This window comes from Cryptomeria japonica, chromosome 4, assembly GCF_030272615.1.
Source record: "Cryptomeria japonica chromosome 4, Sugi_1.0, whole genome shotgun sequence".
Taxonomy (NCBI): Eukaryota; Viridiplantae; Streptophyta; class Pinopsida; order Cupressales; family Cupressaceae; genus Cryptomeria; species Cryptomeria japonica.
In genome coordinates this window covers 140,385,619-140,402,026 of record NC_081408.1, presented here as the reverse complement: position 1 = coordinate 140,402,026, position 16,408 = coordinate 140,385,619, and the positions used below count along the sequence as shown (strand labels likewise).

General features: G+C 33.3%; 1 protein-coding gene across 1 annotated transcript; it reads left to right on the top strand.

Annotated features, from left to right (window-relative positions):
* The first annotated feature begins 219 nt into the window (after positions 1-219).
* Positions 220-11,950, top strand: LOC131074100 (probable disease resistance protein At4g33300). The gene is made up of 4 exons (XM_058010641.2): positions 220-666; positions 9,971-10,326; positions 10,414-10,625; positions 10,825-11,950. Exons 1-4 carry the CDS (start codon positions 220-222, stop codon positions 11,640-11,642), a joined length of 1,833 nt encoding a protein of 610 aa, XP_057866624.2. The 3' UTR covers positions 11,643-11,950.
* Positions 11,951-16,408: the final 4,458 nt, after the last annotated feature.

The window sequence follows — 16,408 nt, the reverse complement described above, 5'->3', positions numbered from 1 at the left end:
CTTCTTCTCCTCTGCAAATTCTCTAGCCAGTGTTGGTGGCATTTAATGGGAAAATTGAGAATCTTTGGCCCCTTCCCATCAGGGTTGGATAAGTGGTTTTCACAATGGCCTAAATCGTCAGGTAAGGCCGTTTTTGCTGATTTTCTTTTTATCCTTCCATCACTTCTGATTTGGGAGATTTGGAAAGAAAGGAACCATAGAATCTTCCAAGGCAAAGAAATGAACCTATTGTCTCTTTGTGGGAAAATTGAGAACCACCTGACTGAGCTTCTAAATGAGGCTACTCAATCTAAAACATTAAAGAAAAATTTGTACACAGATTGGGATTGTAAGATTAAGTTGGCTCTTCCAAATCTACTCATCCCACCGCTTTTTGGCTTGGGTACCCCGGTGGATCAGGCCAATCCAAGACTGGGGGTGAAATGGGAAGCGCCAGAGGTTGGGTGGAGCAAGGTAAATTTCGATGGTGCTTCTACAAGAAATCCTGGTCAAAGTGGTATTGGTTGTATTCTGAGGGACTATGATGGTCTCTGCATAAAACAAATCTCTGAAAAGATTGGAGTGGCTACTAATAATGAAGCGGAATTTAGAGCGGCTTTAAGAGGTCTTCAGTTATGGAAGGAGCTAGGGGTGCAGGGAATTCATTTGGAGGGAGACTCATTAAATGTGATTAATATTATCCGTTGTAATAACATCCCTAGTTGGTGCCTTAACCAGTGGCTTCAACCAAACCCTGGCGCTGCTAGCCACCTTTGATGAATTTCAGGTTAGCCACATCTATAGTGAAGGTAATGGTGAATCTGATAGACTTTCTAAATTGGCTATAGCCATTAGTGACCCCACCTGAACATTCACTGATGATGGCTTTTCTATTGGGCCAGTTGGTGATGTGGTATTGTTTCCACTGGTTGACATGTTATCCTTACTTTTTCATTTGAGGGGGGTGCTCTCTGGTTGGGTCTTGATGGTTGCGCGCTTTCTGATTGACTTTCTTTCCGCAACTACTGGTTGTGGTTCAAACCGATGCTTTTCTCCCTGGTAACCGCTTTTATTATGGTCATGGTTTTTGGTGGGTAAAACGATTGTCTAACCTGTTAACTTGTTAAGGTTTTTTCTTATCAACGAGATGTGATGCACTGTCGGCATCATTGATAAGTGTCGGTTTGGACCTCATGGCAATTAAATATAAGTGTACTTTAATTAATATCTAGTTACGACTAGATCCTCTCAAGATTTGTTTATGATCACTTGGTGCTTAAAGTCAGTCGACACCAAGTTGATGAGCTTCGGCGTAGATGGTTTTTTGGACACTGGCATATCATGCGTGTGGGTATTTAATGGACATGAATTACTTGAAGGGTGTCGTATTCTTTGGTTTGATGTCTTGCTATTTAACAATGGAATACCCTTTCTTTCCATCAAACAATTGTTTTCCTTTCTTGGTGACTCACTGTGGAGACCCCAATTCTCCTTGAAGCTACTTGTCGCCAGATGGCTTTCCTAGGCGAAATCACGGATAAACGTCTGCAAGAGGTCCTCTTCTCTCGGCATCCTCTTATTCTCCACAGCCTTAAGAGGATTTTGGGAAAGGAATTCCTTATGGCATACCACAGGTACAGAGCCAATGTCGATATCCCAACTTTTTTTCTTGCAATGATAATTTACATGGGTACTAGTAAGCAGAAAGCAAAACTGTTAACTCAAATGATGTTTAAGCATCGCCTGTTGGGGAAATTGATGTTGTATTGGATAATATTGATGCCAATCTTAGAATTTCGCTTCCCCAAAATTACTATATGTCCCTAAGCAATGGATCAGAGGTGAGGAAGCTTGTGATTATTAACTCCCTGGATTTTGAGTCTCTTCAAACAATCTGGCCAGTCATTTCTAGAAATATTGAGTTCCTGCTTAAAGCGACTGGCATACAAAGCGGCTTCACGTTGGAATGGAGGGCAAAATTTCTTCGTGATGAAGACCTAGTGGGTGTTGATGACCTTGGGATTTTGGAGAGTGGAGAGTTGGTGGATGGAAATGACTGGGGATTTGGGTGAGGAGTGGTTCCCCAATGACTATCGACTCCCTAAGGAGAAGGCAGATCATTCAAACTATGGCACAGAATGTCCCATTGTCCTGGATGTGGCTAATGTGCTTGTGGATGATGCTTCTGAAGACTCCCCTTCACTTTGGTTGTTATTATGCCCTCCGGTTTCTCTATTTTTGTGATTGTCTATTTTTGTCTTAAAACCTTTGTACCTCTAAGAGGTTAGTATCTGTTTGTACTCATCCATCCTTTAGGGCTGGTCTTTCTTGTCTAAGGAATAGAGCTATGGTAGGGGGTTTTCTTCCTGATTCTTTCCCCCTACCGCTCTTATTGAATCAGGCCTTGTATTCTCTTTTTTTCTTAATACAAGGGTGTTGCCCCTCTGCAGCTATTTACTTATTAAAGAACAAAAAAAAAATTATAAAATAATATATATTAATATTATAAATTATAATATTATATCATTTGAGAAAAATAGTCAGAAATTAAATTATTATATTAGCTTAAATTATTAATTTTACATCAATGCATAACTATACAATAGCACCACACTTTCTTATCTATGTTATAATTAAAAAAAAAAGAATGGGTAGTTTCTAATTTTTCCAGATTTAAAAGATAAGTTTCTATTTAATCATTGCTAAACGTGTTTCTTTTAAAATGCGGTGTCTATTTAATCATTACTAAACTTGTTTCTTTTAAAACACAACATGAGGGTTTATTGTCTTAGGAAGAATGCAAGGTGACCATTGCTCTATGAAGTTCAATTTTAAAAACTCATAGATCAATTGGTAAAGTTGTGTTCTAAGCACAATTTCACAACATAGGAAGAATATCATTTGTCTATTTTGTTTATTATTTTCTTTTATTTTTGTCCATTATAGGCGGGGATGAGACAAAGTGAAATGACTATTCAGAAGCCCATCTGACTATCACCACTGTATTTATATGAATACAACTATTGTCTTTTTTATTGTAATTACAAGTTACAAGTTTGATGAAAATAAGTTGGATTCACCTTCTAAAAAGTGTGATAAGAATATTGAGAAGACAACTTCTATTCTTAGATTGGTTATTATTTTTCAAAATTACATTTTCGAATACTATTTTATTTGCATGTGATGATTTTTGATTAAAAAAAGGTAATCAAAACATGTTTTAATTTAATTGTATAAAACATCGTTGGTTCCTCTATGTTGCATTTAGTCATATGTATTATAGCATAACTTGGAGGTGGAGGTTCATAAGGAAAGAGGTAAATTTCTTAAATTTGTATTATATATTATGCTTTGAATTAAGGTTGCAGGTTCACAATGTAATATGGACAAGGATGAATTTTATTGACAGAATCATTCAATCACAATCTTTAATCAAGGTTTTGTCATGTATAGTAGTAGAAAAGATCACCTTTTTTAGACAATCTCTAACTTTTAATTAAGTCTTGTTATATGCATGATAAGTCTTTTTATACGCATGATTATGGAAAGATTGAGAAACTTGGATAGAAATTTTGATTTTGTAGATGTGATTGGTAATAATCTTGATTTAGTATATATAATTGATGATAATGTTTATTTTGTAAATGTAATTGATAATGATCACTTTCATCTTTAATCAAAAAACATATTAGCATCTAGATAACAAAGAAAACAACTTTTGGACAAGTAAAACATAAAAAAACTAGAATTTTTTTTTGGTAAATTTAAGTTAAACTATTGATTCAATAGAAAATTAATGCTCCCATTAAAAATTTTATTGATTTTTTAATAAAAATAAAATTATTTTAATTAGAAAGCTATTACCCTCATAGCAATGCCAAAAAAATAAAAATAATTAAAGGTTTTCAATTTTCAATTCTATGATGTTTCTAAAATTTATTTACTTAAAAAAATTAAGATTATTGTCAAAAGTATTTTTCCATATTTATAAATATCTTTACATGGTATAAAAATTATTATTTTTAAAATATCTTTTTGTTTCCTTTGCATTCATTTCTCAATTCCATGATGCTTCTATAACCTAATTATTTAAAATAAATTAAGATTATATCAAAATTATATTTTTATATTTATATAATGAAACTATTATTTTTTAAAAATCTATAAAATTGTCCAAGGGGTCGAGCTTGGTTAAAGCATTGAGTTCTCAATGTGGAGACCCAAGTTCAACTCCCATGAGGGACACCTTTGTGTAGAATTCTAAGTTGTGACTCTTGGTCTTCCATTGGTTGTGTGGATTTCTAAGTTATGACCCTTGGTCTTCCAATTGTTGTTTCTAGTTTGGTGCTCGAAAGGAGCTAGTATTTGTAATAAGTTTTCTTGAAAGGAGCTGGTATTTGTAATAAGTTTGTAACGTGGATGCTCGAATGAGCAAAAAATGAGCTTTGTGATTCTAAGATGTTTTTATATTTTCAATGTATGATTATTCTAAAATTTAATTATTTCAATGAATTAAAACTATGTCAAAGTATCTTTTCATATTTATAAATATCAATATAGTAACAAAATTGTTATTTTTTAAAATATCAATTTGTTTTCTTTACATTTAATTCCCAATTCCATAATATATCTATAATTTAATTACTTAAAATAAATTAAGATTATAAACCAAATTAGACCTTAAACCTAAACAAAAATGACCTATGCCCCTAACACTAAAATAAAATAAATCTTAAGCATAAACTAAATTGAACTCTAAATAAATAAATAAAGTAATTAAGAAGAATAAAAATCTTTTTATACTTTCAATTCTATGATATTTCTAAAATTTATGTACTTAAATAAATTAATATTATGTCAAAATTATTTTTTCATATTTATACATATCAATAAGCTAACAAAAGTGTTCTTTTTAAATATCCATTGCTTGCATTTACATTCAATTCTCAATTCTATGATTTCTCTAAAAATAAATTAAGATTATAAATTAGAATAATTTTTCCATATCTATAAATATGAATATAGTAAGTAAATTCTTATTTTGAAAATAACTATAAAATATTTCTTTCTTCCTATTATATATAATATTTTATGAGTTCTCTAAAGTGAACCAATATGATTAGCAAAGAAAGTGGGGAAACATATTTATATCTTTCCATGAACAATAAAAATAATTCAATACTAAAGCTTGGAATATGATGAAGGATGGTGAAATTTCTTGATCTTCGCATATACATAATAAAGTCTATTAGTTAAAAAAAGGGATCGTAAAAATTCTAGAAATATTAATTCATAAACTATCATGTAATTATTATAAAATTCTTTCTAATTTCTTGAGGAGATAATTTTTTGAATTAATGTTTCAAATCACACTATACTCTATAAAAAAGAAAGAAAAGAAGACTAAGAGGTCCCTTGAAATATTACCCTAAACCCAATTGAACCCAAATCCTAAACTAAATCAGATATTTTAAAACTAAACCAAATCAAACCCTAACCCTAAGACAAGTTTAATTGCAACCCTAAGCCTCAATTGAACTCTAACCCTAGTCTTTATTAAATATTAAAACCAACTAAACTTTAACCCTAACCATGAACCAAAATCTACCATAAACCTAACACTAAACCAAATTGAACCCTAACCATAAACCTAAACCTAACTAAACAATAAATCAAATTTAACTTCCACCCTAACGCTAATCCTAATAAGATCAAATTGAACCCTAACACAAAACCACTTTGAAATTTAATCCTCTACCAAATTCAACCCTAACACTAACACTAAACCAAATTGAATTCTGTCATTAAACCAAATGGAACCTCAAGCCAAATTCTATATAAAATCAAATTCAAACTTAACCTATACAAGATTGAACCCAAATCTTTAGGTCATGGAGAATCCCATTGAAGATATAGGAATAATAACCCTAAAAACCAAAAACAAACATTGAACCAAATTGAACTCTAACCTTAATCCTAAATCAAATTATACATTAAACCGGCCTAAACCCTAACCTTTAAACTCAACCAAATTAAATCTTAACCCTAATCCTTGAATTGAGCCTCATATTAACCCTATTTTTATGGTTTTTTAATTAAATGACAACCCTAATTAATGTCCTATCAAGTGATCTCATTTCTAATTAATATATCCTCATTACACATTTTAAAACTAATATAACCTAATGGATCATAAATATGAAACCAAATTAAACCTTAACCTTAACACCAAAAAAATTAAACCCTAATATGATACCAAATTGAAGCCTAACTCTAAAACCAAACCTAAATTGCACTCTTACACTTATAAAACCTTAATTCAAATTAAACACTAACCTTAAACCTAATTAAACATTAAATTGAACTATAACGCTAAATCTTAAAGCCATCATCATCAAGTTTATCTACTTTAAATTTTATAGTATTTGCCTTTCCAAAACCTACTATCGACGTGTTGGATCAATTTTAGAATTGTTATTAGAGTCAATTAAGTAATATTAAATAAAAATTACAACTATTTTATAAATGAAATGATAGAATATTTAATTTTGTATTTGATAATGATTGAATCATGAATTAAGATTTGTTAGAGTAAAAGGTATTAGTTTACTTAATTAATTAAACCATATTGCTTTAATAATTAAGTCACCTTTTCTCTATTTCACTTAAGCTAAACTTAGGAATATTAATAATTAATTCATTATTAATTATAAATTGCTTTTAGGTTTTGTGGTTTTAGGTTTTGATCTCCTTTTATAAGGATTGATCCTTTTGTAATCCTAACCAATCTGATTATTATTATTGCATATTCTTTTGCTCTAGGTTTTCAATGCAATCTTTGTGTTTTGTGAATCTTCCATTATTGTGACAGGTTATTTGCATATAGGTGTTCACTAGGCTATGTGAGGTTGTATTCTACAACTTTTACATGGTATTGGAGCTTCAAACCTAAGACTTTCCTGTTCGTTTGATTGGGAGATTCTACCTATAGTAGTTCTTTTGTGCAATTTGGGTTGATTTGGACCTCACCATTAAATCTAGCACGTGTAAAATAGTCAAGATTGACCTTTTATTTGTCATTTTTTAATTCATGAGGCCAAATTTGTGAGAGTTTTAAAATTCATTTTTTTTTTCTGATCTAGGGGGACACCTATTTTTTGGATATATACTTTGCCAATAAAAAATCATGCCCTAGATGCCCTTGTCAATTCCATGAATTTTGATATATAATTTTCCTATTTTCGGTGACAAGGGTATCTATAGTGGGGGGTGACACCCTTTCTATAGATAGGGCGATAGGTCGAGGAGGGAGAGGGGTAATAGCTTTTGATCTAGAGGCTCCGGAACTCAAGAATGATGATATGGGATATAGCCGCCACCCCCACATTTGCCTATTTTCAATGACAAGGGCATCTAGGACATCATTTTTTATTGGCATGTTTTTCGAGACACAGAAAATCCGTATGGTCATACCAAAAAAAATTTGATTGCTGGGTTTTTAATTTTTTTTGTAAAAAAAAAAATCAAGTTAGTGCATGTTGTTAAAAGATTTTTTTTAATTAAAAAAAAAAAGTCAACCCTTTGCAGCAAAAGTACATTGCATTAGTGTTGATGTTAGCATGACATCATGCTAATGTCAGTGGTACAGTTAGCAGTATGGACAACTTGCATGGCCCCTATGACCCTCTTTGTGCCCTAAAAGAGTGGTTTTTTTTTTTTGCCCATAACTTGGGCATACGATATCGTTTTTTGGCAAACAAGATATCATCGAAAAGCTGGTTTCGTCTACTTACCATATATGTAGGTTTCATCACCTAATTTTTCTGCTTGTGTATTATACAACCATTTGAAATAAGGGGTGTTGTTTTCAGTCTCGAGCTCATAACTTTTTGCTATTTTCTCTGATTTTCGTGATTCCAGCGGCGTTGGGACGGTGTTTGATAGATCTTCACAACCATTGATGCACTTTTTCCATATTTTACTCTAGGTACATTTTATTCAATTTTTTGTGTTTTCACACTCGAGTGAATTACTTGGACATATGACGTCGTGGAAACTTCTCATTGTGTGGGATGACTTGTTTTTTATTGTTCTTCATGTATTTCTAGTCTTATGTCTTTTTTTTACATTATGAGCTTTTATTGTAAGAACTTATGATTTTGTAATCGCACTGAGATAAAGTGCCTCTATATTGCACATGTATTATGGGATCTTACACATCAGTTTTGTGCCTTATTTTATGCGTACTATGATATAAAGTGCCATGGGGGTTTGATGTTTTACTTTGTTTGCCTTCATACCTTTCTTATGTGTGTGTGCCTTGGTTTGCACACCCTTTGTATTTGCTTGTACTTTCATGTCTGCATGGTCAGATGTGCTTGGTTCTTCTTCATGCACTACTTTATGGCTTTCAGATTTTGTGTACCTGTCATACCTCTCCCTTGACAACATTATGGAGGGGTTTCTATTGTTGGTACTAATGCTTCCTTGGTTTCGTATTGGAGTGAGTTATGTATTCAGTATTTGTTCCTATGTACTAGGCGGATGCAGCAGGTGGTTTCCCATGCATTTCGGTGAGATGGAATACTTACCATATGGACACTCTTGCATTCCTTTTTCGGAGGTGACCTTTCATTTTTTTATTTGATCATTTCTTCAAACTGTTGGTACTCGTGCCATTTGTATCTTCGGATTCCAGATGTTTTGTTTCTGTTTGCCATCTGATTCAGATTTGAGTAGTGTCATTGAGGGCACTCATGTAGATTCATGTCTTCTTGATCCTGATCATCTTTTGTTTTAGAGGAGGTTCTTACTTTAGCATCATAGCAGTCATTCGATGATAGTGTTTGCAACTTCTTCATGCTTCAGTGATTCTTCATGCTCGTCTTTTGTTCCTATCTTTTGGAACATTCTTGTTTGGAGGTTTCTTAGTCCTTCACTTGAGCTTTCATCTCTTCTGGGAGAGGATTTTTGTTCCCACAGGGTTTTCTCCTTTTCTCCACTTTACAGAGATTTCATTGTACTTGGGTACCTCATCAGGCCTTGTTGTCGGGACCCATTTTGGCTTTCATGCATCTAGTCCTTAGTTGTTTTTTAGCTTCTCCCTAACTTTATCTTAAAGGGGGGTGTTAGAGTAAAAGGTATTAGTTTACTTAATTAATTAAATCATATTGATTTAATAATTAAGTCACCTTTTAGATCTATTTCACTTAAGCTAAATTTAAGAAGCTAAACTTAGGAATATTAATAATTAATTTTCATTATTAATTATTAATTGCTTTTAGTGTTTATGTTTTTAGGTTTTGATCTCCTTTTATAAGGATTGTTCATTTTGTAATCCTAACCAATCTGATTATTATTATTTCATATTCTTTCTCTGGGTTTTCAAAACAATCTTTCTGTTTTGTGAATCTTCCATTGTTGTGACAGGTTATTTGCATACAGGTGTTCACTGGGTTCTCTGAGGTTGTATTTCACAACTTTAACAAGATTGATTAATTATCATAATCAAATATATAATACAATTAGAATAGTGATTAATAGATTAAGATTGATTAATTATTCATTTGAAAGCAATGTTTTTTTAGAGTCTATTGCTAAGTTGTAAGTTTTATTACATTGAATTTCTTGCATGTATATCAATTTTGTAAATAAGGCTTCAATGTTTCATCAATTGATCAATGCAATTTATGGTCCTTATATCTATTTTAATTATTTTAAATTATAAATCTTATCATTTGTTTATATTTATGAATAACAACAAAAATAAAATGAATTACATGCTTATTTGTGTTTTTACTTAATAACTTGCAATTATTGAATGTTCTAGTAGACTAGTATTTGAAGGAAGTTTTTTAATTAATTCTGCAGTTAAAAGCAGTTAATCGACAAAAAATATGGCTAAGTTATATGATGTATTTTTCTTTTTCTTTTCATCTTTTACAAAGCTTCCTTTGGACACTAATAAAAATATCAATATTATGAATTGCAGGTGCAAGCTGAATGTAAGGGCTTACCCCTAGCTTTAAAGGTGATTGGGAGCTCTTTGAATGGGGAACCTCACTGGACCTGGTTGAACGCAAAGAACAAGCTTTCCCAGGGGCAGTCCATATCCAGTTATCACAAAGAAGGGCTTTTTAGATGCTTGGAGACCAGTATTGATTTCTTGGATGATGTTGGGAGGGAATGCTTCTTAGATTTAGCCTTATTTCCAGAGAACAAGAAAATCTGTGCTGATGCACTGCTGGACATTTGCGTTTATATTCGGAAGCTAAAGTGGCAAGATGCCTTTATCATCTTATTGGAACTTGCAAGCAAAAATCTCTTGAATTTAATCAGCAGCCCAGGGTATTTGCCTATCATTATATATGTTAAATTTCTTGCTATCATTTATTTTTTTGTACATTGAGCTGACATTGTGTCTGTAATTATCAGAAGCCAAGCAACAATCTCTTATGGAAATGCCTCTGAGCTGTACTTTTCTCAGCATGATGTAATGCGAGACTTGGCCATATATTTGGGAAGCCAGAACAGTATAGTCCATAGGAAGAGATTATTCATGCCCAGAAAGGAGCTGAGCTTGCCAGGGGAGTGGGAGATGCTTAATGATAGACCATTTAATGCTCAAGTTGTCTCTATTCACACAGGTAGGTTATTCCACCAAAAATATTCATACTTGTTCAGTGGCAAACTCTGCAAGCTATTTGAACTATTAAAATGTATTAGCTTTTGTGTTTTGTCATCAAACAACAATATTTTGATATATATTGTTTACATTGACTGCTTTTATTCTTGGCCACTAAAAGATGTTCTAATTCAATTGCATATATAATGGATCTATTGCAGGCTCTATGGCTGAAAATCAGTGTTATGAGATGGATTTTCCAGAGACAGAGGTTCTAGTGATGCATTTTTCTGCAAGCGAATACTTTCTACCACCATTTCTTAAAACCATGAAAAAACTGAAATTTGTAATGTTGTGTAATTTGAGTTCAAAGAGGACCACACTAAAAGGTTTAGATGTCCTATCTTCACTCACGCAGATCAGGAGTGTTCGCTTGGAGAAGTTGGATGCGCCCTCTATTTTAGAACAGATCAAAGTTATGCAAAAATTAGATAAACTATCTGTTAGTTTATGTGAAGGGTTTGGAAATATTTCCACATTCAGCAACACCAACCTACAAGAATTTGATCTGGACCACTGCAGCGATTTGGAGGAATGGCCACTTGACATCTGTCATATGCCCTGTGTTCAGATATGGTCTATTACCAACTACCATCTGGTTGGAAAGTTACCATATGATCTCGGAAATCTGAGCTCTCTAAGAATGTTAAGATTATCAGCATTACCAGGCCTGAAAGAGCTTCCGGCATCAGTTGGAAAACTTGGGCAGCTGGAATTCCTTGACATTTCACTGTGCGAAGGCTTGAAACAACTTCCAGAGGAAATAGGTCAGCTCCAGAATTTGAAAGAGTTTGACATGAGAGAGTGTTCTCGCTTGAGGAGGTTGCCTAGAAGTGTTTGTGGACTAAGCTCTCTGAAACATGTCATCTGTGATGAGAAGATTGGGCACCAGTGGCTGCGAGTTAAGGCCTCTTCTATCCCTGTTCTTAGAGTTGAAATTGTGGAACCGCAATTTACTCTGGATTGGCTTGATGATTGAGAAACTCCAAGCAAGTGCACATCCTATTAAGTAATCACTGTGGTACTGTGGTCTCTTTCTTAGTTCCTGCAGATGGAGCATACTGTAGATTTCACTTCAGCTAAATTGAAAGAATTAATAATGTGTATATCATCCATCTTATTTGTAATATATGTGTCAAAGTTCAACTTCATGAACAATACTCTTGCATATGGAGCAAGTTGTAGGTTCAATCCTCTTGCATATGGGGCAAGTTGTAGGTTTCACTTCAGCTAAATTGTAAGAGTTTCTAATATATCATTGTATATATCATCCATGTAAATTTGTAATTTATTTGTCAAAGTTTAACTTTACAAACAACACTCTATCCCCAATTTTTTGAGGGGCCTTCTTTGGTAGAGGGAGAAACTGCATGACAAGGAAACAATTTTCATTTGTCATACATTATTGTTGTACGTGACATTAAATACCCAAAATTTAAAAAGAATATTTTTAAAATTTTTGTGTAAGTTCTTAATAGTGAATACCATATGGTTGACACCACAGTGCTTCATTAATGGCTTTCGCGATCTCAAATGCTAATTCTGTCATTACACTACACATGAAGCTGCATGGCAAAAAATTTCATGTAATTTCATCTTCATATATTACACGCCGACTTTTCTTCTGATACAGATCAATTTATTATTTTGCAATAATTTATAGACTATCAACTTTATTTCGTTGAAATCGCTCTCAAAAACTGCTTAAATTATAAAGGTTTTCTTTCACTTTCTAGCCTATCGCAGATTTAATCTAATGCTTCGGATTCATCTTTATGCTTTCGAGATTTTCCAGTTGTCGGTTTCGCTTCTTTATGTTTCAAAGAGTTAGCTTGATCTGAATTGATGTTAGTATTTAGAAAGCAATGATAGTAAGGTCTTAAGTCCTGGCATTTAAATTTCAGACATTTTTTGACGCTGAAGTTCAGGTAGGCATGCCAGAAAGAACTTTGGTACCATGGAAAGCAGAATAATTTAATACCTTTGGGAAGAAATGTTCCTTGCTTATTTCAGTTTTGAAAGAATTTCTAGGCCTTGAAAGAATTTAATACTTGCGGCTGATCTAATTCGACGTGTATGTGGTTGTCTTGAGAGTTCCCCTGCCCTGCATCCGCGATTAATAAAATGTTACCCAGCAATCAAAATTCATACGTGCGAAACTGCTTTGAGACTTGACGCGTCCTCAATCTGCTCCATTTAAATATCAATCTGTTTATTCCCAATCAACTCGTTAAATATTAACCAGCACGAGCACATGACTGTATCGTGCCTTGCGACTTCCAGAGTCCTCAATTAACTCCATTTAAACTTAATCCAGTTTGGTAATTTACGAAATTTTGAAGTGTTGATATGAGCGTGACTTGATATTTTGGGGGCTTCTATTACCTGCGATGGGATCAATCCTCTGCCTCTGAGCTTCTTGCTATACACAAACCTCATTTCAGGTACTAAGAAATGTGAAGGCCAACACAATGACTTTTAATTCTAAGAAATGGTTAGGTACTACAATTTTTTTAAATATTTGGTAATTTTTTTAATGTGATTGGTAACAGAGGCACTATACCCCTATAATATCAAGTGAAGTATTTTTTATTCAGAGCTATGAATAGGTGAGGTTACAAATGGGAGACTTCATCTCAATTAACATTGCTGAGGCTTAAATCCGCAAGCACATTATATCAGTGAAGGCACAAGCCTAGATCACAATGACTCAGCAGAAATTTGAATCTTATGATCACAACGACAACACTATCACTTAACCAACATACTATGAGATGAACAGCATACACTAGCATTATAAATCTCATTGTTCATTTACTACTTTATCTTTATGCCCAGGTGTATAGTTTTATTTTGTTTTACATCACACTAACACTTCACACAGCATAAGCTCGAAGAGACTTCACATTCTTTGCAAATAATTAATACATTATCTTTATTAATTCCTACATAATTTCACATTTGTAATTTCTAATCTATATATCAAAGTTCTAACTAGTTCCTGCATAATTTCACGTTTGTAAATTGTAATCTATATATCAAAGTTTTAACTTCCGAAACAATCTTCTGATATCCAAGTTTTTTGGGGGCCTTCTTTTTTGACGGGGAAACTATGTGACAGGAAAACAGTTCTTTTTTTCTCATCCCTTGTTACTGTAAATGATATGGAATTCCCACTTTAGAAAACAATATTTAAAATTTTGTGCAAGTTCTTAGGAGCGAACAGGGATAAGGTGGAATATGGTTTACAGCACGGTGCTTCATGAATGGCTCTTATAATCCCAAATGGTAATTCAGTCCTTACACTACATGCAAAGCTGCACAGCAAATTTTACGTAATTAAATCTTCAGACTTTACTGACATATATTTTTATGAAATTGATTTACTTGAGTCCACAATAATTTACACTTTAATTCACTGCAATCTTTCTGAAAAACTACTTAAATTTCTATTGGTTTTGTTTCAGTTTCTAGTCTGTTGCAGATTTCATCTTTATGTTTTAAGTTTTTCAATTATCAGGTTTGATTCTTTTCTGCTTCAAAAAATGCGATTGTTTTGACATTTGCAAAGCAAAGATTTGAAGGTTTTACTCCGGGCAATGCAATTTCAAACATTTATGGGGCTCAATGATATTCACGTAGTTGCAGATATGCCAGGCAAAGTTTGGTACCATGGGAAGCAGAGTAATTTAATATCTTTGGGGAAGAAACTGATGCAGGGCAAAGAACAACCCTGCCCTCAAACTTCACATGCAAATAATCAACAAACACTGTAAACAAACAGAGACTCTCTACTAATAACAAAATTAGAATATAACATAAGGAAAATATATCCATATATTCAAAGTGAAACCACTCGATAATCACATTACAAGGATGGCCTGCATGACCTCACAATCCAAACCAACATTCTCACATTCCCCTGCGTTCTCTATTCTACCCATGGACTCTACAAGCTCTCCATTCTCTCATTAATGGCAACCCCACACTATCCCATCCTTCCTGGATGCTGCTAAACTCTATTGCCCACACTACTTGCTACCCAGCCCAACACCGAGCACCTCCTCTTCCCTTTGTTTTTTCTCCCCAGCCACACTCCCCACTTCCTTTCTCTTCACCACTACCCCCTACACCAATCCTCAATGCCTCCTTAAATTGCCTTCAATTGGTTTTCTACCTAACAGCAGCAGCACGTGGCTAATCATAAGTGCTTGGCAAGAATTTATGAGTTCTATGAACATGCCAATAATATATATATATTTATTACGTACCCCAAAACAGAAACATTCAAAGCATTATGCATAATACCTTAAATGTTTCAGAATTCTTTCAAGCATGGTAATAATGTCTTTTTTAAGGACTGATGCATTCCTTCAAATTATAACTTTCCTACGATTCTACCGAGGATCTCTCCTCATGGTGCATTAAACTTTTGTCCCTTAAGCTGCCCCTGCCGTATCTATTTTAGCTTCCTTTACTCTATGCCTTACTTTAGGAAGAGTGTCGACAACTGTTGTGGAATTTGGTATTATGCCTGCCAAGTCTCCAAAGCATCCTTTACAAATACTTATTATTTATCCATTCCATTGAGTCATTCTATCAACAGTTACATGCTAGGTCTATATTCTCACATTTTGACAGAGAATTTAAATTTTATATCTGCCAAAGATTCCCACGCTACCCTGCACTGATGGATGTCCAGATTGTTTTATTTTAAAAGCTCCCATTTTGGCACATGCTGGCAATATGCTCCTACATCAGAAACATTCCAGTCTTGAATCAATCCTAGGCCTTAATCTCAGTGGAAATACTGAAATCACAATTCAATGTTAGTGTGACTGCTCTAAACTTTCCCAGCTATCACAACTTATTGTGTGTACGACTGTCTTAAAACTTTCAGGATCTTTCTCAATTAGTTCTATTTACACATTACCTAGTTTAATAATTTTTAGAAATTTTGATGCAGGATTTAAAATTCATTGCCATGACAATCAAAATCCTCAATATTTAGACATCACCCAGTTGTTCCTAATCAACTCTATTTAAATATTACCCAAAATTCACAATTTGATGCGTATATAACTCCCTTGAGACTTCCTCTGTCCTCATCAATCAGATCCATTTAAACATCACCCTGTGTCATTCTCAATCAGATCTATTTAAAACATCACCCAGTTTTGAAGTGATGAATGAGGCTGACTTGAACTTGGGACATGGGACCTCTTCCTTGTGTTGAGAAATGTCTCAATCTTGTTGTTTTTATTCTTGAATTAAATAATTAATTGAAAAATTGTAATTATCTTTTAGTTGTCATGAAAGTTGGTAAATGCAATTGTGACAACTTGTAGAGATGTTTTTTAATTGTCAAAATAATAAAAGCATGAAAAGGGGGAAAAATAAATGAAAGTTTGCTAAGATAATGAAGATCTTTCAAAAAGAGGATAAAAACACAAGTTGAAAGAAAAAGTTTTATATTTTCTTTGTGATATGTAACTAAATGATTTTTGAAACTATTTGTGATTTATGGTTTCTCTCATGCCTATTTATTTAGTGCTTGAGTTGAAGGAAATAGATATTATTCACAGAAGCAAAAAAGTGCTAAAGAAATTGAGAGAGAGAAGTTGTATTGATGTAACTCTTTTGAAGGATTAATACAAATCTTGGGTCTCTTTGTGGTGGAGTTTTTTCCCTAAAGGGTTTCTCCATGTAAATTATTGTATTATGGTTTTGCATTATTTTGTTATC